We start from the raw sequence: 23,797 nt of genomic DNA on the forward strand, positions 1-23,797 counted from the left end.
AGAGGCTTCCCTGGTGGCTCAGACAGTAAAGAATCTGCCTGCAATGCAGGAGACCAGGCACCTGGGCCGTCATTCCTTTCCTGTTCCCGTGCCGCCCTCTCGTGGCAAGCTGCTGAACTGACCTTCTCCGAGATAAACAGTTCAGGGATCCGCAGGTCAGTGATTGGATGGATACTGGAAGGAGAGGGCCAGGCTAGCCAAGGGCCCCTGACCAGTGCCCACGGGTCCCAGGGCCTTGGGATGTGTAGTCAGCTCACAGGCCAACCGCAGGGGTAAAAACCTTCGCTTCCTTGGGCTCCGTGGAGACTCAGCATCCTGAGGACCAGATCCCAAGGTTGTGGACTTGGGCCTTGAGGCCACCCTGCTCAGCAGGACACTGAGGCCCGGAAGCCAGGCTTCAGAGTCAGGCCCAGGAGGCAGCACCCCAACTCCCAGCTCTGACCTCCCCACGCCCCAGTCCCAGGGCTCCCTCTTGGCTTCTCTGAATTGCAGTCTTAAGCCCTGTGGCAGGGGGAGGGGGACAGCTGCTGGGCTGAGCTGACCTATCTCTCCAGAGGGACAGGGTCACACTGAGCCACACCAAGGGAAAACTGAGTCAGAATCTTGCAGAGTCTTAGAGCGACCGCGGGGACTGGGGGCTCCCATGGGTGGGGGTGCCCATGGATGTGGACGGAAGAGGCAGGTGCTGCTGGAGCTGTTCACTGAGTCCTGACAACACCCCAGTAAGGAAGACAGGAAAGCAAGCCACCTTGGCTGAAGTCACCACCGGCCAGCCAGCAGGGGACAGGATTTGAATTCGGACTGTGCGCTCCCAGCCCCGTGCTCCTCACCACATAGGGGAGCCACCTCTGGACACCTGAGCTTTGACGCGCCTGTTGCCTGTGGACCCAGAGCTGCTCTGATACGTGCTGAATCTCTGGGAAGCTCCTGTTCAAGGTGGCGTCACTACCTGGGCTGATGTGGCATCTGAGAGCTGGGACATTCGTGCACAGTGGACACCCTCTGCCACGACCACGGCCACGGCAGGAGGACACGGAGAGGAGCCTGGGCCATGAGCTGCGAGGGCCACAGAGTAATAACCAGTAACATAATAATAAACTACTGATTACTTGCTACGGGCCAAAGACTTTACCAAGCCCTTCTGGCACCTTGCCTCACCCCGAGGCAGGTACTGTTATCACCTCCACCTGATAGGTGAGGAAGCCGCGTCACAGGGAGGGAGGGTCACAGCAGAGCCAGGACTGACACCCAGAAGTAGACCCCTGAGATGTGTCCTCCACTCTGGGCATCACTGGCCCCTTCACCAGGGCCCGGGGGAGCCTCAGAAGCAGATATGGTCTCTCAGGAGAGTTTCATTTTTCAGGGAACCCCGTTAGCTCTGTCCCAGTGCAAGCATCATCACGGGAGCCCCTAACAGCGCCTGGGTCTGTTTAGCCAGCATCCCTGCCCTGCCTGTGCTGGAAGATGTTTTTTTGGGGTGTGCATCACTGCCTTTTGGTGACCCCGTGAGCTTCAGTGTCTTTTAGGAGCACCATTCCTTCAGTGTCCTGGTAGCAGCCCCTACCCCGGCAGCTAGGCAATGTGTCAGTGGAGCCAAGGGAGCTGTGGGCAGCCGCCTGCAGCCTGGGGAGAAAACGCCAATCTGGGCCCCAAGGTGCTGGGGCCCAAGCAACTGGCAGGTGGCCTGGGAGGGGGCATGGGCATGGCCTAGTGGGCAGCAGGGGGTTAGGGAAGGCTCGGGCCATCTGTCCCTTTCCTATGCCATTCTACTTCACAGGAAAAGCAAAGGTTCTTTCCTTCATCACCTGCACCAGCCTGGAAGACCTGGGTTTCCTGTGGTCCTGGGCTTTGGAGCAGTGATTCTCAACATCAGATCTCAGCCCCCAGAAACTGAGGACAGCTCCAAGGAGGGGGCTGAGGCCAACGGCGGGAAAGCCTGGGTCATGTAACATGCCTTTGATCTTGTTGAGGCTGGATATACCCCCAAATCTCACAGATGACTCTTCAGAAACTCTATCCTCCCTCTCAATTTGGTGGGAATTTGTTTTGTGAAACAAATCAAAAGCAATGGATACAGATGGTCTATGGTGGTTTTCCAGCAGCCCTAGGATGCTTTTTCAAAAAAAAAGACAAAGCAAAACAAAGCAAAACATGGATGGAATCTTAACACATCAGCCAGGTGACAGTGGTGACAGCAAACACTGAGCCTGGCCCAGCTAGGGCGGCCACCCGGCCTCCGAGGAGACCCCTGCTCCCGTGAGGACCGGGAACGCTCCTTGAGAGAGGCGGGGTATTTCTAGTGCCATGGGGACAGAGGGAGGGGACTTGGTCTGCACTGCCCAAAACTTCAAGGGGAGAGCAGCCACATGCAGACGAGCATCTCTTGCTGCATGCTGGCAGGTGGGCAGGTGGTGAGGCAGGTGGGACAGCTGAGGCAGGTGGGGAGGTTGGCAGGTGAGGCAGGTGGGTAGGTAGGGCAGATGAGGGGTGGTGACGGCAGCGGCAGCTTACCTCCGGGTAAGACCACTCCGGGGAGTAGTCGGTCACCATGAACACCCGTCCGCTCTGCTGCAGCATCCCCAGGGTGCCCGAGGCCGAGGCGGCCGAGACCACCTCAGCGACGTGCATGTAGGCCATGGTGCCAGCCCCGCCCTCGGCGCTGCTCAGCTGCAGGCCCCCTTGCTGGGGGCTACAGCAAGGGATGCACATCTCAGCCTGGGTGAAGGGGGCGCGGGCCCCGTCCTCCGACTGCGAGAGTGCTGTGCCGTCCCCTGACACCAGCTGGTGCCCGTAGATGGTGCCGCCGCCCCCCTCCACAGAGATGAAGTCATTGATCAGGTCGGAGAACTGGTTGCTGAAGGAGATGTCAAAGTGGTCCAGGCTGAGCTCCATGTTGGAGGCGTTGCCCAGGCCGGGCTGGGCCACGGGGTAGAGCCCCTGCACCACATTGCCCGGGAGGAGGGGAACACCCCCGGCACTTCGGATCACCCCGGTGGGCTCTGGCTGCAGGTAGTGCTCAGAGCTACAGGCCTGCAGCTCCCCGGACTTGATCAGGCCCTCGCCCCCTTCGGCCACCTGTGAGGTCTCCATGGTGACCTCCCCTTCCGTCGCCATGGCCTGGAAATTGGCCTGAAACTGCATGAGGTGGAGGGAGGATGTGGACTCTATCCGTGTCTCCATGTGGCCGCTGCAGGAGCTGGTCTGTGACGAGGCCTCCGTTTTCACCGTGGGCATCACGAAGGTGCCCCCAGAGTCACTCAAGCTGCTGTGGGCATTCTGCTCAATGGGGAGGGGCTTGCTGGCGTCCTGCAGGAAGAAGCTTGGGGAAGGGGTCTGGTGGACATGGGGGCTGTGGCCCGTCTGGCTGAAGCTGGACGTGTAGTCCTTGTTGGAGTCTATTGCACTGAAGTCCATTTGCTCCAGCGTGGTGCTGGGGCTCAGGCCACCGCCTGACGGCAGGAGGCTGGAGCCGGCGGTCAGGGTGAGGGAGCTGGATGCTGCAGCCGTCGCAGATGAGGAGTAGGCTTCTTTGGCCATCTGCTGCTCAAAGGAGGTGTCCTCGGTCTTGATCTCCTTGGTCAGGACGGTGGTGAAGCCGAAGCCCCTCTCCACAGGTGGTGAGTGCCGGACGTTGGTGCTGACCATCTCGGTTTTCAGGCCTCCGCCCCCGTACGTCTGGCCCTGCTTTGGGTTATTGAGGAAACAATCGGGGTCAAAGTTCATGGTGGTTTCTGGAATCTTCCGGCCCCCGTCGAGGGTGGTGGAGAGGACGAGCTCTTCGGACACATTGGTGGGCAGCATGGATAGGCTCTCCGAGCTGCCCGTGGTGGGGAAGGCGAACTTGTGGCCGTCGGAACTCACGGCCAGGACGAGGCCCTGAGAGGCGTCAGGCGAGAGGAGGTGGTGGTTGGGGCCGGCGGTGGGGGACATGGTGTACACGGCCTCGTTGGTGACCTCGGACATGAACACCGTGGCGCTCTGGGACAAACTCCCCATCACGGACGCCACCGCCATGCTGGACACGCCCGTGACCACAGGGCTGTCCACCATGTCCGGGTCGCTGTTGAGCCCGCTGCTGATGGACACAGGGGAGCTCTGGGTGGTGTCGGGGACCTCCACCTGGTTGGTCGAGGAGACCTCCGTGCTGTTCTGGTGCAGCAGCACGGGCTTGGCCACCTTGCCGTTCCTCTTCTCTCGACTCGAGCCCTTGCCGTGGTGGCTGTGCTCCTGCTTGCCCTCCGACACGTCATTGTGCTGCACCTCCGCGTGGCCCCCGTACCCCCCCGCCCGCGGCTCCACCTTCGGCGAGATGATGCGGTGCTTGGCACTGTTACACTTGTGGTGCACGCTGCTGCCCGCTCCTGCGGAGATTGCAAGCACAACGCACACGCGCACACACACACAGGTACACATACACGCACACGCACCAGAGAGTCAGAGCGAGGGCTGCGGCGGGCCCCGTCCCTGAGCGCTGGGGTCAGGCAGAGCCCAGCCTGGGAGTCCAGGCAGCCCCTACTCCCCACCCGTCCCCGAGGCTGGCATGGGACAGACCCTCAGGGTGTTGGGCCAACTTACCCCACCTGGGTTCTCACATGCCCTCTGAAAGCATCTTCCCAACCTGGGCTCTTTGTCCCAAATGGTCTTTTCAAATAGTAATTGAAGCGCCCCAGTGCATGGGTGGTCGGGAAGGAGGGGCTGGGGAGAATGTCTTTCTCTAGGAAAATCCTTCCCACCCACTCACTGGACTGGGCCTTGCTGGCCAGAGGGGCTCAGGCCGGGATACTGACCGGGGCCCTCCCCTCTCCCGCTAAACTTTCCATGACTGCCCAGCAAGCCCCTCTGGGACTGAAAGCCAGAGGTTGATGGTATGTGTGTGTGGCTGGGGGTGGGGGGGTGGGAGGTGGGGTTGACTGGGAAGGAGGTGGAAAGCAATGAACTCTCCCTGGACTAGCTCTTAGGCCCCAGGACCAAAGAGGGTTTTAGACTTCACTCCAGAGGCAGAAAGGTTTTTGGGGCCACCACTGCCTGTTTAGCTAGCCTGAGCCTGTCCTTGGCTCTTTGTACGGTGAGATCCTTCTAGGACCTTAGCAAGGATGGAGCCTTAGCTCTCAGTTGAGTGGCAAAAAAGAAAGAGCCTCGGGCTCTGAGCATTTTGAGCAAGCTGCACTCAGGGCTCTACCCCCAGGCCTCCACTCCTGTGTAATTTTCATTCCATCTGATAAGGGTGACTCTGCTTTTGATGAAAGGGTGGATTCCTCCCTGATCTTGTTCCAGCCTCACTAAGATTCCTAAATGCATGAAGAGTTCTCGGAGAAGCAGCATGACCCTCTAATGGAAATAGCTAATTAAGGCAGCTAGGGAGTGAAGAACTACATTTCAAAGAGCAAATACCATTATCAGAAGCACAGACATTCAGGATGGGGGTGCAGGACACTGCGTTCTTGGAGGAGGCAGAGGTGAAAGCGAGAGGTTTAGCTTGAGCGGTCCTACTGACTCAAGGCTGACTCCCTGGAAAAGCCTCTGTTGGCCCAGTGCCTTGGGGACCTGGCTCCTGCCTCTGATGCCTGAGATCCTGAGGCCTGGAAGGCACCTGGGGCGGGTGGATGTGGACGGTGGCCCAACCCCACGCACTCCTGACTGTGCTGCTCACAGCACCTTCCAAAAGGAGGTGTTTATCTGGAGACTGTTCTCTCCTGCCCAAAGGGGGCTGCCCTGCCAACCTCGCCAGTCCCACCAGCCCCACCAGCTTCATCAACCCCACCAGCCCCACCAGCCCCACCAGCTCCACCAGCCTCACCAGCCTAGCCAGGCAAGATGAAGGAGAGTTACTGTGGGTGCTGTGGCCTGGCTCGTGGCTGACCCCTCTCCCCTCCTGGACGTCACACCCACTGCCTGGGAGCGCCCCTCGCCCGCATGCCCGCTGGCGGCCTGGCTCACCCAGGCTGCCGGTGCAGAGGCAGTTGTGAGTCCGTGGCGGCGGCTTGGTCTGGTGGCTGTCGAGGATCTGCTGCACAAGCTGCTCCACCGAGAAGCCCGAGCTGCTGTTCCCATTGCTGCACGTCCACTTGATGCCGTGGACTGTGGGGAGAGAGGCGGGCGAGGGGGTGGTGAGGTCAGAGGCCACCTGTGCCTGGGGGAGGTCCTGGGAGGGATGGGGCCTGAGCCCTCCTGGAGCGTGGCCCCCTTTCTGCTGGCAGGCTGACTCCAAGCATCACAAAGCGATGCCCGTAGGAGGGGAGAAGGGAGGAAAGAGGGGGAAACCAGGCTGCCCCATCACAGCCCCTCCCTTGGGGAGCTCCGTGCCCTCTACCCCCACCCCCCGCCCCTTCTTCCATCCTTGCTTCCTGTGGTGCCGTGCTGGGAGGGATCGCCCAGAGAGTCGCTTTGGTTTTGCAAAGCTCAAGTGGATCTGGTGGTTCTTCAAAGGGTCGTGGAGTGGAGGCACAGAGAGCGAGGGTGGGGAAGGAGAGGTCCGGGAGGCCTAGGGACCTCCCCAGAGTGCAGGCTGTGGAGACGTGGAGGAGAGATGGTGGCTGGGGAGTCTGGCTCCCAGCAGGATGCATGGCCAACCCCGGCAGAAGGGGCACTCCAGCTTCCTACTCTCACCAGACTTCTCAGCCTCAAGGGGCTGCAGATTGAGCTGGGGGAGAAGGGGGTGGACTGAAGGGCCCACATGGCCTGGACAGCGGGTGCCCACTGATGATGACCGGCCACCTGGATGACCGCCCTGCAGTTTCAGCTCACCCCTCCTCTACCCTGGACCGCTGCCGTCCCTGGTGTTGGAGTGGGGGCCCGGGATGGCTGAGGGTGGGCTCCCCACCTGTCTGGCAGGACGGGGCTGGAGGTCTAAAATAAACGACCTGCCTGGCTGAGTGTGTGGACTGACTGAGCTTCACGCCCACTTGCCCTGCTGTCCTTTCTCAGCTGAAGCAGACCCGGCCGAAAGGCGGCTGAGCCAGGGTTGGCATGTTGGGCACATGGCACAGCCCAGCTCTCTCTGGTGGGTCCAGGGGGCATGGGCCCAGAGGCAGTGAATTCACAGCCTCAGGGTTGGGGCTGGTACTGGGGGTTGCAGGAAGGACCCAAGTCCCTCTGAAGGGGGGATGCTGGGAGCTTACAGTCTGGGAGGAAGCACAGGGAATCAGGGCATAGGGTCAGAGTAGGGAGAGACCAGGGGCTTTGCCAGGAAAGAACAGTTTCCTCTCTTCATTGGTTAAGCTGGTCTCACATGAACTCCAGGCAAAGAACTGTCACAACTTGCAAAGCCTTCCTTTGCTTTGTGAGGAGCATAAGGAAACACATAGGGAAAATCTACACAGCAGGTAACTTCCCTGGTGACACAGATAGTCAAAAATCTGCCCGCAATACGGAAGACCTGGGTTTGATCCCTGGGTCAGGAAGATCCCCTGGAGTAGAAAATGGCAACTCACTCCAGTATGCTTTCCTGGAGAATTTCCTGGACAGAGGAGCCTGGTGGGCTATAGTCCATGGGGTCACAAAGAGTCGGACACAACTGACCGACTAACACAGAGCAGGTGAGAGCTGGATTGGATTCAGACCTGGATTGGAGCCCAGGCTCTGGTCTTTACTTGCAGTGTGAATTTGGGCAAGTCGCTAAACTTCTCTGAGCCTCAGTTTCCTCATCTGCACCAAGAGTAGCCACCTCACAGGGTGGCCTGGGGGAAACCCCGATCTCCTGCTTGGCAGTCTGTGTGGTCCCCACCAAGAGTAGCTGTTGTCATCACCGTTAACGGTGATGCCGTGGTGGCAACACACACACGGGATGCTGGCCCTGCCCTGCGGGTCGGCTGACGCTAGGCGAACAGGCCGGGACATCCACAGGCGGCTCAGCCTTGGAACGGGCAGGGAGAACTGCATGGTGCTGCCCATCTCACGTCTCTGCTGCTCGTCAGCGCCTTCCTGTAGAACTTCAGTGGTTTTTCAAAGAAATCCCGAGTGAGTGTTGTGATCTGCTGGGACTCCCTCGGGAGCACTGCTTTGCTTCTGTGTGCACTGTCCCAGGTGTTTGTCCAGCATCCTTGACCTCCACTCCATTCTGATGAGTCTCTGGCTCCTCTGCTTCCTGAACCTTCGACAGCACTAGGGCCAGGCCCTGTGCCAGGCGGGTCCTGAATTGTGACGGGTCATCAAGACAGGGTACTGGCTGAGTGGCTTCTGCTCCAAGCTAGCTCAGCTGCCTGGATTTGAAGCTGTGGGTGCCTGTTCAGAACCTTTGTGATGGCGATGTTCAGGGGTCAGGGATTTACAGCCCACCTTTCCGCAGGTGGACGGCGTCTCTCCTTGGGATCCCCTGGGAAATTCTCCAGCAGCCCCAGGAGGTTTGAGCTCCTGCTGACTCAGGGCCTCCTGCCTGGAAGCTGGAAGGCACAGCCCAGGCCAGGGGTTTGCAAACCCCGTCATAGTCTTGGAGTGATTTTCTCAAATAACCTCTGCCTAGAAATCCACTATGGAAAACGGATCACAGTGGGAGGGGCCTGGCTCAGGTAGGAATTGGGGTCAGGTCCTGACATCCATTCCCAGGATCTCCCTTGGCTCAGGACCTTTTCCAGAATCCTCAATTTATAGATGAGAAAACAGAAGCTAGGGGGCAGGGTGGGGCCCAGAGGGCAGGACTCAGGACCCCTTTCCTTGAACCGCAGTACACACAGATGGCCTTCCAGCTGTCCATTCCCTGCCCCAGTGTGGGGGTTCCAGAGGGGGTGCCCAGGCTTGTTTCTAAAGCCCTGCATGAGTTCCTCCCTTGCAGTCAGGATGACAGTCACAGAGCTCTGTCCTGGGCCCAGAGCCTGCAGGTTCTGCAAGCCTGGGACCAGAAACATTTCCAGAGTTCCTTGCAGTGTGTTTCCTTGTGGGAGGGCTTGGAGCAGGTGCTCATTGCAAAGCCAGACCAGGTGTTCTCAGGGAAAACCTTCCATGAGTCTGAACTCGAATCTCTGGGGAGATGAGCTGGGCTCAGGCAACCCCCCCGCCCCGGCATCTGGCCACTTGGCAACTCCCTACCCAAAGCTCTGAGGTCCTGGGGTTGAGCGGCTTCGCTAATCCCCAGATGGGCAGTCACCTTTGCTGGAATGTTCTGGCATTTCTGACCAGGACCCCCCGTGCTGACAACTGCCACTGAGACCAGTCTCCTCTGGCCCTCATGAGGGTGCGGCTCCCGAGTTCTCTCTGCCTCTTGCTCGTCTCCTTATGTTGTAAAGGTTATAAAATGAAAACCCAGTGAAGGGTGACAGATTGCAAGCAGAGAATTTCTGGATGCTAAATGCAAATTGCCTACTGTCTTAGCGCATCCAATATGCAAATTGTCTCCCTCCCACTCCGGTGGGGGCGGGGAGAAAACCACCCCTCCTTGGAGGTGGTGAGCTGTTAGTACTGAATATCAAATACTATCAAGACGGCTTTTAACATGTCACGCTCCGCTTCCTGACACGTAATGAATCAGCGGGAAAGGAGATTTCTATGGGGAAAAGAGCTCTGCGGAAGGAAGGTTACTACACGTGCGCTGGCCCCTCCCCCTCCACCGCCCCTCCCCCTTCATAAAAGCAGCAGAAGGGAAACTGCATTGAAAGTACAGTTGATGAAAGGTAAGGTCGTGACCTGGGGTGGGGGCGCACAGAAAGAGAAGAGGGAATTCCCCCTCCCCCCAAGTCACCTCCTGGTGGCCCTGGGCCGCCTCGTGCCCTCTGCGCTCCTGAGGGCTCAGGGCTCCTGATTCCCAGACCACAGTTGGTAGCCCTGCCTGGGGTGGAGGAGGAGGCTGAGTGTTTCCTGCCCAATTCCAGGCAGAGGGGGGCCTCATAGCCACCCATCCACGAGGAGGCCTGGGCTATGCTCCCTGGCTGCTTAGGTGATGTGCCCAGGAAGGCTAGGGCAGGGAGGTACTAGGCATGGGGAAGATAGGTGTGGGTGATTCCTCACAGGCCTGCACAGGACAGAAAGTGGCCAAAGGGCCACACTGGCCAGCAGAAAGGGGTGCGGCAGGGCACTCCTGCAGCGCCGCCACAGTCTTGCTGCCGCCCGGGGAACCCCACACTGGCTCTGCCGGGCGGCCTACAGCAGGCCGGGTGGGAGGACTGGTCTGTGAGCCGACAGCGCTGACCCGGCCTATCCACAAGGCTCACCCTAACGACGTCCTGCAGCCGGGCAGCCTCGGGAACACTAATCTGAATCATCAAAATGAAATCAATGACGACAGCATGGCACCACGCTTGGGGGGATCTTCAGATGAGCAATTCACCCAAGAGGTGGCCAACCACCAGGAAGAGTGTAATTGAGATCTGGAGGCGGGGCTGGGGAAGATGCACGGGTGAGGCACCCCCTGCCCCTGCCAGGGGCTGGCTGTTAGACAAGGGTTATGTCTGCTCCTTCCCAATTTTGGGGAGTGGTGGTGGAGAGCTTTGGCCAGGCAGGCTTAACTTGACCCCACACTGAGCCGCCCTGTCACCCACTGTGGACAGAAATGTGTATCCCCAAATTCTTAATTTTGAAACCCTGACCTCCAATTTGAGTATATTTGGAGACAGGGCCTTTCAGGAGTTAATTAAGGTTAAATGAGGTCCCAAGGGTAGATCCTAGTCCAATAGGACTGGTGTCCTTATAAGAAGAGGAAGAGACATTGGGAGTGAGCACACAGAAGTCATGTGAGGACACAGCGAGAAGGCGGCCTTCTGTCAGCCAAGGGGAGGGGTCTCACTGGAGACCAGCCCTGCCCACACCTTGACCTTGGACTTCTAGCCTCCAGAATATGAGAAATAGATTCCTATGGCTCAAGCCGCCCAGGCTGTGGTGCTCTGTTATGGCAGCCCCAGATGACCAATTAATACATTAATAGTTTCCATCAGGGCTTGGGCTTCCCAGGTGGCCTGGTGGTAGAGAATCCACCTGCCAATACAGAAGCTGCAGGAGATGCAGCTTTCATCCCCTGGGTTGGGAAGATCCCCTGAAGGAGGAAATGGCAACCCACTCCAGTATTCTTGCCTGGGAAATCCCATGGACAGAGGAGCCCGGAAGGCTACAGTCCATGGGGTGGCAAAGAGTTGGACACGACTGAGCGACTGTGCATGCCCGTATGCCATCAGGGCTCAGGCCTCCCCATCCCCAGGCTTCCTGGCTAGGGTTCTATTAGCCAGGAGAGACCCACCCTGCCCTTTCTGCTGCACACATAGGGTGTGTACATTCGAGGGGCCCTGAGATCTTTCTGGAATGCCTCCTTTTTAAACTGAGCAGGACTCTGGGGCTCCTGGGTTCCCCTCTGTTCCCTGCTCCTTGTTTGTAGGGAGCAGACTCCAGTCTCCACGACCTTCCCTGAGTCCCAAAGGGCAGGTTCAAACAGTTGCTAATCAAGGGAGGAACAGCCAAGGAATCACCTGAGTCCAGAGGGGAGAAATCAGAAAAGCTCATCAAGAAGATCACCCGAGAGAGCAGACCCTGCACACAGCCTGTTCTTGTCAGCAGCCCCACCCTTGAATCAATGCTATAAGACTCCTCACCAGATCCTCCTGGGTGAGGACACACAGCTTTGCAGGGCAGGAGCCCGTTGTGTCCCCCTTTTGCCTGGCGAAGAAAAAAGCTATTCTTCTCTACTTTACACAAAACTCTGTCTCTGAGATTGGATTTGGCACCGGCGCCCAGAGGCTGAGCTTTTGACCTCACTTTTGCTGCTGCCTTTTTCTTTTTTCACTTTCTAAAAATTTACTGATTTTTAATTGGAGGATAGATGGTTAGATAGCCTCACCGACTAAATGGATATGAATTTGAGCAAACTCCGGGAGATAGTGAAGGACAGGGAAGCCTGCTGTGCTGCAGTCCATGGGGTCGCAAAGGGTCGGACAAGACTTAGTGACTGAACAACAACAAAACTGCTTTACGATACTGTGGTAGTTTCTGCCATACATTACCATGAATCCATCCCTCTAGGTTGTCGCAGAGCACTGGGTTTGAGCTCCCTGAGTCATATAGGAAATTCCCACCAGCTATCTATTTTACACATGGTAGTGTATGTTTCAATGCTACCCTCTCAATTCTTCCCACCCTCTTCTTCTCCCCCTGTGTCCACAAGTCTGTTCTGTGTCTCCTCTGCTCCCCTGCAAACAGGCTCATTAGTACCATCTTTCTAGATTCCATACATATGCATTAATATACAATATTTATTTTCTCTTTCTGACCTACTTCACTCTGTATAATAGGCTCTAGGTTCATCCGCCTCACTGGAACTGACTCCAATGCATTCCTTTTTATGACTAATATTCTACTGTATATATGTACCACAGCTTCTTTATCCATTCATCTGTCCATGAACATCTAAATCTTACCCTTCCATCTAGCACATGCCAGCTCAAGTGTCACCTCGCCCTGGAGGCCCTCCTGGTTACTCCAGCTCTGGTCCCCACTAAAGCCAGAGTCTGAATCATGGGGACAGGATGTTGTTCAAGGGCCCTGTTCTATTCTCCATGCTTTGAATGATTCTTGGCACATAGAAGATGCTCAGTGAACATCAGTTCAGTTCAGTCACTCAGTCCTGTCTGACTCTTTGTGACCCCATGAACTGCAGCACGCCAGGTTTCCCTGTCCATCATCAGCTCCTGGAGCCTGCTCAAACTCATGTCCATTGAGTTGGTGATGCCATTTAACCATCTCATCCTCTGTTGTTCCCTTCTCCTTCTGCCTTCAATCTTTCCAGCATCAGGGTTTTTTCCAATGAGTCAGTTCTTTGAATCAGGTGGCCAAAGTATTGGAGTTTCAGCTTCAGCATCAGTCCTTCCAATGAATATTCAGGACTGATTTCCTTTAGGATTGACTAGTTTGATCTCCTTTGAAGAAGGCAATGGCACCCCACTCCAGTACTCTTGCCTGGAAAATCCCATGGATGGAGGAGCCTGGAAGGCTGCAGTCCATGGGGTCGCTGAGGGTCGAACATGACTGAGCGACTTCACTTTCACTTTTCACTTTCATGCATTGGAGAAGGAAATGGCAACCCTCTCCAGTGTTCTTGCCTGGAGAATCCCAGGGATGGGGAAGCCTGGTGGGCCGCCGTCTATGGGGTCACACAGAGTCGGACATGACTTAGCAATAGCAATAGCAATAGTTTGATCTCCTTACTGTCCAAGGGACTCTCAAGAGTCTTCTCCAACACCACAGTTCAAAAGCATCAATTCTTCAGTGCTCAGCTTTCTTTATAGTCCAACTCTCACATCCATACGTGACTACTGGAAAAAACCATAGCTTTGACTAGATGGACCTTTGTCAGCAAAGTAAAACCTCTGCTTTTTAATATGCTGTCTAGGTTTGTCTTAACTTTTCTTCCAAGGAGCAAGTGTCTTTAAATTTCATGGCTGCAGTCACCATTGCAGTGATTTTGGAGCCCCCCCAAAATAAAAAAAACAGTGAACATGGGTGGAGTGAATGAATGAATGTGTAGTTTCTCAGTTCCTCATACCCTCTCCAGCATTGCTCTCTTTTTGTTTTATCTGTTCATTAATTCTCCCAATGAACTGGAAGCATAGCTCACATCTCAATAATAACAACAACAAAAAAATGTTTACTGAACTTACACTACATGCCAAGTAATTTGTTAGGTTCTTTCTGTGTTAATTCCATTATAAAAAGAAATAAATCACAATAATACCTACCCTGGATTGAGTATCTACTGTGGACAGGGCATTGGGCAGTGGTTCTCAAAGTGTGGTCCGAGCCATGGTATAATCACTTGGATGTCAGAAGGCACATCCCCTCGCTAGCCCAGTGATGAATCAGAGATTCTGAGGTGGGGCTCAGATCTGTGTTCTATCATCTAGGGAAACTGATGCTGGGAATTTGAGGCTCATTGGTCTAGAGATTACATCTCTCATCTCTCAATGACCTTTGAGGCAGCATTATTGTCCCATGTTATTAATGTGAGAATCAAGGCTCAAGAAAGTTATGTCGCTTGCCCAAGGTCACACAGCCCATAAGTGGGGGTGGGGAGGGGTTGTAGTGGTCCGCTGGGCCATCTGCCTCCCATGGGTCTTCCCAGCCTGCATCCCTCCCAGACCAAGGAATGGCTTGGACGGTTCAATATGGGTGGAGAAGGGAGGGTAATGCCTATCAGAAGGTCAGGGGTTCCTTCCACTGGCTTCATGTCTTAGAGAGATGGGTTCGGATTTCCTGGGGGCTGGTGAGTGTGCAGGAAACTCAGACCGGCCCTGGGGCTGGGCCAGGGGCTGCCCCTCACTGCCCTGCTGTCTCCTGCCCTCTCTGACTCTGGAGGGGCCTGGTTTTCTCAGAAGGGCCAGGTGGGCTGGGGGTGGGGAGGGGACAGAAGTTCTAAAACCTCTGGCTCTTCCTTCAAGATCATTCTCGCCTGGGACCAGGCCAGCTGGGCAGCAGGGTGGGAATGTGCAGCCCAGAGCTGACCGTGCCACCCAGACCAGGACAGAGGAAGCCTGCCTTGGGCTCCCAGGGGCGGGGCAGGAAGTGGGAGGCAGGGCCTGCTGTGCACCTGCTCTTGGAAGAGACGGGGGGAGTCTGTGCAAGGAGAACATCTCAGCACCAAGACCGAGACTGCTGGGGCTCCTGGAGGCCTGCCTGGCCTTGTTCATTGCAGCCCACTGGGATGTTGCTGCTCAGTCGCTAAGTCATGTCTGACTCTTTGTGACCCCATGGACAGAAGCACGCCAGACTTCCCTATCCTTCACCATCTCCCAGAGCTTGCTCAAACTCATGTCCATTGAGTCAGTGATGCAGTCTGACCATCTCATCCTCTGTCATCTTCTCATCTTGCCCTCATTCTTTCCCAGCATCAGGGTCTTTTCCAATGAGTCAGCTCTTTGCATCAGGTGGCCAAAGTATGGGAGCTTCAGCTTCAGTATCAGTCCTTCCAATGAATATTCAGGGCTGATTTCCTGTAGGATTAACTGGTTTGATCTCCTTGCTGTCCAAGAGACTCTCAAGAATCTTCTCCAGCACCACAGTTCGAATGCATCAGTTCTTCGGCGCTCAGTCTTCTTTATGGTCCAGCTCTCACATCTGTACAGGTCTACTTGGAAAAAACCATAGCTTTGACTATACTGATCTTTGTTGATGAGTTTTGGGGAAATTTCTATGAAAGACAGGGAGCCTGAAGAAAGACTCTTTCTGGAAAATGTGGGATTTATGGGGGCAGCGTTTGTCTCTTTGCTTGGATTTCTAGTCACTGGGGGTGGGGTGGAGTGGAGAAGGCATCCATGGAGTCACAGAAGGGGGTGGCAGGTAGGGGGTGGGGTCCAGGGGTAGCCGTCTTGATTGTCTGCAAAAGTCTCAAACATTTCTTCTCACTGTGGGGACCCTGGGCAGTGGTGGAAATTTCCTGAAGGGCCAGGAAAAAACTTGTGAGTTCAGTGCCCAGCCAGCTGTACAAAAAAGAAGGGCTGGGATTCAGGAACGTCCAGAACCTGTGGGATGCAGGTTGGCAGGACCACGCTGGCTGGGGGGTCGTGGGCCCCAGTGGCTGCAGCTCTTTTCCTCACAGGCGTGTGATCTTGGGCAGATCTTTGATTCCTCTTGGCCTCAGTTTCCTTGTCTGTAAAATCGGTGCCTCTCATGGGTTCACCTGATGACACGTTTCTGTTCCCCACTGGACTTGAAGTCAAAAGCGGGCCCCCACACCCTGGGGTTCTGATTGGGTGGCGTCCACAGGAGGTCTGAGCAGGACAGGGTTGATGGCCCTGAGTGAGGTGACCATTTCTGCTCTGAAATGTCATGCCTGGAACACTTTGGAAAAGAATTAGAGAAGTACTCTGGAAGTCCCCTCACCCCACAGTGGCACTGGGACCTGGGGAGAGCAACTGCCTGCCCTCCTTTGTGGGGCAGTAACTTCTGGAAGGATAACTGGAGCTTGGGTCACCAAGGCAACAGCAAAGATGGCACCTGCTGGGATGGATATTTGGCCTTCTTTACATAGGAGGAGATTGCTTGGTGCTATGGTGAGCAGGTGACAAGTGGCATGTTGGTGACAAAGAAAATCCTCCCACCTCTTGATAGAGGCTTATGGAGGGGACCTTTCTCCTGGCTGCCATCAACCTGGGCTCGTTCAGTTCCTGCCCAGGGACTCAACTCTCCATAAAGACCCCCAGAGGCGACCGTTTAACTGCTGTCCCGACAGGTCACCTTGGAGACCAAAACGGGCACTGTGATAATTTGTCTGGACAATGGTGTCCCCTGGAGGCTCCCAGGCAACCCAGAAATGTGGTCATCCCACAGAAGAACCACGTGACAGAGGCGGGCGGGAGAGGGATCCTCACGTGCCTCTTGGGGCCTGAATGAGCCCGTTTAGATGTCTCCCAGTTGTTGACACTAGAAGGCTGTCTCTATGGCAACAAGGTCAATGGGAAATGGCAGCCGCATTGGTTTAATTTTCACTGTATTCTTGTTGACAGGAATAAAGGCCCAGCTTCTGATTTCTTGGTTCAACTGGATAAAATTTTCATTAGCTTTAACTTCTCATATCCAGATTCAACTTGCCCATCTCACCCTCAGCTCTCATTCTCCTATGGGTCCTGAGGACAACATTTTCAGAAATCTCATCTCGAGAGGTATGGAGGCTGAGCAGGGCAGGGACTGGATGGCATATGTGTGTGGGACACGTGGGCTGTGCCCCAAGTGAGCTTGTAATTCCTGGTTCTGAGGACGTGGGGCACAAGATCCACCCTCCAACCTTTTACCATCTTCTACCAGGAGGCATCAGCTGTATTCCGACAGTGAACAAGTCCAGGGAAAGGCAGAGGGTCTGGGGACTTCTTCCAGGTGGGAGGGACCTTGGGTGGGGGGGTAGGGAGCTGGTTTGGGTTGCTCAGGCATCACAGCAGGAGATTCAGGCCACTGGGGAATAGAGCTTCCTCTACATCCGCACTTGACCTCACAGGCAATCTCCTAGGGGCTCTGCGGCATTAAAAAGTGGCCTTGGCTGAGTGTTTCTGCGCTGGTCCCGCTAGCTGGGCCAAGGATATGCATCGTCGAGCCATTCAAGGCTTGGAGAATGTCCTGACTTGCTGAGTGGCATTGTTGCCGAGGCGGGGAATTCTTCGTGCTATAGTGAGAGCGTGAAGCCCTTGAGGTTCTCTGATTGTCTAGTGATGTTGAGTGGAAGCCCTATTTGGCAAGGGGAGAGGAAGCTTGAGATTTTCTCCTTCACCTGGGAACCACGTGAGCTCTGAATCTTCTCTTTTGGGCTCAACTGCACCGTCTTCTCACAGGCTCTGCCCAGGGGCAGAGGTGGTGGGAGGAACCGGCTGTCCACCAGCCCCTCCAGGCCACTAGCAGTGGGGGCAGGGACCAGGTGGCGTTCTGCGTGGTTTCCATCTTTCTTTTGGGAGACCCTGGTCTCAGACACCTCCTCCGTATGCTCAGACATGGTGCCTGCAGGGAGGCAGGTGCCCTAGAAAGGGGGTAGCTGCCCCTGGCTCCTAACGATGTGGGCCAGAACCTTCTATCTTCAAAGAGAAGCTGAAAATCTGGGGACTAAAAGGCTGGCAACAAATTCCAAGTTGAAAAAAATCACCCCCCCAGCTAGAGCAGGGCTGTGTCAGCCCTAGGAGGCAGTCAGGCACTCCCCAACACCACCACAGAGAGGTCCCCATCAAAGCCTATGGAATCAGTGGGTGGCAGAGTTGGAATGGGGGAATTCTGTAAAAGCAGGGGGTGCATGGTGCCCAAGTGGCCTTGAAAGGCAAGTAGCCAGGGAGAGACAGGAAATCAAAAGAACCATTTCTCTTAGCGCTCCAGTCTGGGGGCCAAATCAGCTAAATAAAATTTAGCCTGAGGGAGAAAGGCATATTTGCAAAACCACCTGGATCCTCCCAGCAGAGCAGAAAAACAAAGTCAGCCCGTTTTTAAATCAGCCTATCCTACTAAATGAAGTAAGCCAGACAGAGAAAGACAAATATCATATGGCACAGCTTATCTGTGCAGTCTTAAAAAGAAAAGATACAAATGAACTTATTTACAAAACAGAGATTCACAGACACAGAAAACAAACTTATGGTTACCAGTTGTTCTTTAGTTGCTAAGTCCTTTCTGACTCTTTTGCAACACCATGGACTGTAGCCCACCAGGCTACTCTGTCCATGGAATTTCCCCTGGCAAGAATACCACGGGTTGCCATTTCCTTCTCCAGGGGATCTTCCCCACCCAGGGATCAAACTTGTGTCTCCTGCCTTGGCAGGTGGATTCTTTACCATTGAGCCACCTGGGAAGCCAATGGTTACCAAAGGGAGGGATAAATTAGGAGTTTGGGGATTAACATATACATACTGCTATGTATAATAGCACAATTTACTCAGTATTTTGTAATAATCTGTAATGCAAAAGAATGTGAGACACACACACACACACACACACACACTTATGTAACTATATCTATTGTTGTTGTTCAGTCACTTAGCTGTGTCTTAGTCTTTGTGACCCCACAGACAGCAGCACACCAGGCCCCTCTGTCCTTCACCGTCTCCTGGAGTTTGCTCAGATTCACGTCCACTGAGTTGGTGATGATATCTATATATTTATTTGCGTGTGTGTGTTTAGTTTCTCAGTCATGTCCAACTCTTGATGACCCCATGGACTGTAGCCCACCAGGCTCATCTGTCCATGGGATTCTCCAGGCAAGAATACTGGAGTAGGTAGCCATTCCTTTCTCCAGGGGATCTTCCTGACCCAGGGGTCAAACCCTGGTCTCCTGCATCACAGGCAGATTCTTTTACTGTCTGAGCGACCAGAGAAGCCCCTATATCCAAAGTCACCAGGGAAGATATCAATGTTGCTGCTGCTTAGTTGCTTCAGTCATGTCCGACTCTGTGCGACCCTATGGACTGTAGCTTGCCAGGCTCCTCTGTCCATGGAATTCTCTAGGTAGGAGTACTAGAGTGGGTTGCCATGTCTTCCTTCAGGGGATCTTCCCGACCCAGGGATCAAACCCAGATCTCCTGCATTGCAGACAGATTCTTTACTGCTGAGCCACCACGGGAGCTGAAAGCTGAAATATAGATATATTATATATAGATCTGTTATATCTATATATCTCCATCTGATTCACTGTGCTCCAATACTTTGACCACCTGATGCAAAGAACTGACTCATTGGAAAAGACCCTGATGCTTGGAAAGATTGAAGGTGGGAGAAGGGATGACAGATATTGAGACGGTTGGATAGCATCACTGACTCCATAGACATGAGTTTGAGTAAGCTCTGGTGATGGACAGGGAAGCCTAGTGTGCTGCAGTCCATGGGGTTGCAAAGAGTCGGACACGACTGAGCAACTGAACTGAAATGAACTGAAGTCACCGTGCTATACACCTAAAACTAACACATCACTTGTAAATCAAATTATACTTCAATCAAAAAAAAAAAAAATCAGCCTTGTCTCTCTCCTGTCTCTGCACTGCCTGCTCTCCCTCATGCAGGGCTGGGAGGTGCCAGAAGGCATTCCGGTGGAGAAGAGTGAACGTAAGGAGACCCACCCTGCCAGCTCTTCATCTTAGCAGCTCCTAACCACAGGGACAAGCAAGGCTGGGCAGGGAAACCCTCCCCTGGTCCTCCTGCACTGAACCACTCCCCCTGTGAACCACCGAACCGCTCCCCCAGGGACTCCAAATCCAGCTGACACAGGCGGGGAAGGGGGACCTCTGGGTCTTGTGGGCTCTGTGCACTGATGAATGCCCCTGCACTTAAGACAGAGCCTAGGTCCTGGGCCCCGGGCCCCCCAAGGGGACACCGATGTGCTCCTCTTTACAGTGTCCCAGGGCTTCTCATCAATAGGGACTAAGGGGACAAAGTAGGTGATTAAATAGTTAACCCTACTAGGGGGTTATAAGAAGAGAAAAAATATGAGAGACCCCTGTAAGCTAATGATCACTCAAGAAAGCAGGTTTGCTTACCCACAAGACCAAGCAGGGTTGCTTAGCAATAAAATTCATGCAGCAGAAGGAGGAAACATCCCGCCCCCCCCCCCACCAAACAATAAAATAATGGTGGCCTGAGACCCACATCCTGCTCAGTAAGCTCAGTAAGTTAATGACCCCTAGGACATGTTCTCTGCCCACATAAAAAACAATAATTTGTGGAAAGATGACATTTCACAGTAAAGACCCTCATTGTACTGGGACCTGAAATATTTTTTCCATAGTGTCATGCTGTCTGGGCTTGATGGTGTGGGGACAAGAAAACTCTCCTGCTCAACCTGGAGGAGGAGCTTGATATGAACTCAAAAACGAGGAAGAAGGTGGTCTTTGTCTTCTCTCCCTCCCCACTTTTCTTTTGATTATGAAACTGCAGACCAGTAAGTTTTTAGGGTAGCTCCCTCTTGCCTGCCTGCTTGTAAGCCTCATAAGCATTCTATTCTAATAAGTCACTTCTTATCTATCACTTTGCCTCTCACTGAATTCTTTCTGTGCTGAGACATAAAGGACTGGAGCTCTTTGGAGCCCCCTGAAACACCATCTAACAGTTTCAGAATAACTTCAAGTCAATAAGTGTTTGGCAAGACCCCATTATGTTCTTGGTCCTAACATCTAATTTTCAACCCAAGGAAACTCCTTATGTAGATACCATGTCTTAACCTAGAGTCTGGAAAGACGTCACCGGGTCCTGAAATAGCCAGAAATGATACACCATGTTGTTTGTGCAAGTTTGAGAGCAGCATTCCCTCAAGCCTCCCTTCCTCCTGAATCTGAGAAACAGCTGATGCTCAAGGAGGCCTGTGGCCCCACCAAGGGACCGACCCTGATCTCCATGGCAGGGCTCCTTGGCTGGCCTTTTGCCAGAAACTGGGTTAGAAGTTCTCCTTGCAAGAAGCAGGAGAATCTTGCTTGTTATAAAATAAATGTTCCTAGGGCCCAATCCTGACCTGTGGAATCAGAATGTGTTGAGGGCAGGGGTGGGAGTGGGGTACAGGAGTCTGCCTACCAGCAACCTGCTCCAGAGGTTCTGATGGGGACCGCTGCTCCTGGCACTGAGACAATGTCTGTGTCCAAGTTCTATGGGCCACAGATGACTGGCAGGAATGGGGTGGTGGGGTTGGGGGTTGAGAAGGAGGGAAGTATAGCTTCCCTGAGCCTCATTGTTCCAGCCCCACCCGTACCCACAGAGCAGGTCCCCGACACCAGGTCCACAGGCACGGATGCATCGTGGCCCCTGCCTGCCCGAGGCTGGGGAGCAGGGCTCCTCCAGATAGCTTGCATCTGAGCTGCTCTGCTGATGCAGGCCACCAGGTGGCGCTAGTCGACCAAGAACCGGTTTGCCGGTGGGGGCCCAGAAAGGAAAGCCTTTGTTGATTTTACTTCCTGATGTTCTATAATCACCAGGATTACAATCTAAGCAAAAAAGCAAAACAAATAAACACCGCCCCTCTTACTGGGTCTTTGGTCTTTGTCTGGAAAATGATGAGAAAACAACAGACGCCTTGACTATACAACCCGAGGGTTGTTACAGCAGTGAGGTCTCCCCGGGGAGGGAGAGGAAAGGGTGGGGGCTCTGAAGACCCAGGAAGCTCACTGTTGGTTACCTGCAGGGCAAGGAGCTCCTGGAAGAGGCCCCTGAGAACCAGCTATTGTTCTTTTCAGTCTCTGCTGCAGCAGCCACATGTCAGCACAGGGGGGTCCTGTCTCCAGTCACCTACCTTTGCTGGGTCCTCGTGGCCTGCTGTCCTGCCCTCACCGCTGCACAGAGGCCAGGAATGCATGCGAGGGGCTGAGACCCTGGCTCCTGGAGACCCCAACAGGCTGAAGGTGCCCAGGGACTAAAGGTGATGGGGGTAACTGAGGATTGATTGTGGACAGCTAGGAGGGCTTATTTGATCCCCACACTCAACATGGGCTCCACCCACTATCAACATGGTCTTCATCACCTCATCCTTGACATGGCCTCCACCCCCAATGCCAACATGGCCTCCACCTCTCTCTACACACAACATGGCCTCCACTCCTCTCCACACTCAACATGGGCTCCACCCTCTCCACACTCAACATGGCCTCCACCCTCACTGCCAACATGGCCTCCACCCTCACTGCCAACATGGCCTCCACCCCTCTCCACAATCAACATAGTCTCCACCTTCTTCACACTCAACATGGCCTCCACCCCTCTCCACAATCAACATAGTCTCCACCTTCTTCACACTCAACATGGCCTCCACCCTCACTGCCAACATGGCCTCCACCCCTCTCCACAATCAACATAGTCTCCACCTTCTTCACACTCAACATGGCCTCCACCCTCACTGCCAACATGGCCTCCACCCCTCTCCACAATCAACATAGTCTCCACCTTCTTCACACTCAACATGGCCTCCACCCCTCTCCACAATCAACATAGTCTCCACCTTCTTCACACTCAACATGGCCTCCACCCTCACTGCCAACATGGCCTCCACCCCTCTCCACACTCACCATGGCCTGCAATCCTACTGTCAACACAGACTTTATCACTTCATTCTTGACATAACTTTCTCCCTCACACTTAACATGACTTCCTCAACATGTTCTTCACTCCCTTATACTCCACGTGAATTCTGCCTCCTCCTCATTGAGCATGACCTTTAGTACCTCATACTCAACAGGCCTCTATCCCCATCCTTAACAGGGCCTCCTGCCTCACGTGACCACTGACCATGTGACCACTGCTCACATGACCACTGCCACCTCAGACTCCATGTGCTTTCCATCACTTCATACTTAATGTGCCCTTAAAGCCTCAAGCGTGACGTCACCTCAGTATCACACCCGTGTGTGCGTCTGCCTGTTTCCTCCTTTGTGCCTCCCTGCCTCCTGCCCGTCCCGTGTGTTCATCCAGGCTGGGTGACAGGAAGCCTCTTGACTGTCTCTGCCCAGGTTCTCTGAACGTCTGGGTACTTGAAGGCAGAACCATCGACGCTGCTCTCAGTCCGTCTGCTTCGGCCTCCTCAGCTGGTCCAACCTCTTGGATTTGCCTTCCTGAGGGCGGGGCCTGGGCATTCCCCCCAGGGCAGCTTTCCCAAGCACAGGGCTGGGCTCAGGGCAGAGGTTCTAGAAGCCTGTTCTGGGTGGGTGTTGGTGATGCAGGAGTCCCTGAGGGACCGTCAGTGGCCTTGCACAAGGCTTAGCAGGGGTTGAATGCTGAGCGCTCACCCTTCTCCTGAGTCTTTAGGAAAAGGGACAGGGTTCCTGCTCTGGATGCAGCCCTGACACCTACATTCTTTGTGTCCACATTGAAGTTTGATGGCCATGGGGCTTCAGGGTAGAGGCCATGACCCCTCCTGCCCTGAGGAGGACAGCGCTGCTCAGAGCTGGGGTGGCCTGTGCAAGGCCCCTCGCTGCTGGGGGGAGCGGGGCAGGATCCACCCCCACCCCCAGGTCTGTTCTGCACATCCGCCCCCCTCACTCCCACTGCCGCTTCACCCACTCTCAGGGGTGGGGTGGGACGGTCACGTGCTTGCTCTGGCCCAGATGGTGCCGGTGTCTCCACCTGAGGGCTGTGGTCTTGGTTTCCGGCCCCAGAGGCAAGGTGGTGGTGGTGGTGGTGATGGAAGGCTCGTGTGGCTGGAAGGACTAGAAAATCAAGCACTGCCCTGCTGCCTCCCGAGCGTGTCCCTGAGTGTGTGCTTGTGGGTGGTGAGGGCAGCCGTGTGTGCATGTGTGCACTCGGGAGTGTGTGGACATTTGCATGGGTGCTCCTGTTTTGCCCACTCAGTGCTACTGAGACCTGGGAACCCCTGAGCAATAATAACAGAGGGGCTCCAGGAAGGCAGTGGGAGCAGAGCCAAGCCCAGAGGTGGCTGGTGGGGCTTCCAGATGGCCTC

General features: G+C 54.8%; 1 protein-coding gene across 4 annotated transcripts in view; it reads right to left on the minus strand.

The window, feature by feature from the left end:
* CAMTA1 (calmodulin binding transcription activator 1) overlaps positions 1–23,797 on the minus strand; it is a 992,196-nt gene that overhangs the window by 94,671 nt on the left and 873,728 nt on the right. For all 4 annotated transcript variants that reach the window (XM_061382858.1, XM_061382860.1, XM_061382864.1 and 1 more), the window contains 2 exons: positions 5,938–6,078; positions 2,512–4,361 (listed from right to left, as the gene is read on the minus strand). In XM_061382858.1, the coding sequence (XP_061238842.1) occupies positions 2,512–4,361; positions 5,938–6,078 (1,991 nt within the window). The remainder of the gene's footprint in view (positions 1–2,511; positions 4,362–5,937; positions 6,079–23,797) is intronic.

The sequence above is a fragment of the Bos javanicus genome, chromosome 16 (genome assembly GCF_032452875.1).
Source record: "Bos javanicus breed banteng chromosome 16, ARS-OSU_banteng_1.0, whole genome shotgun sequence".
NCBI classification, from domain to species: Eukaryota; Metazoa; Chordata; class Mammalia; order Artiodactyla; family Bovidae; genus Bos; species Bos javanicus.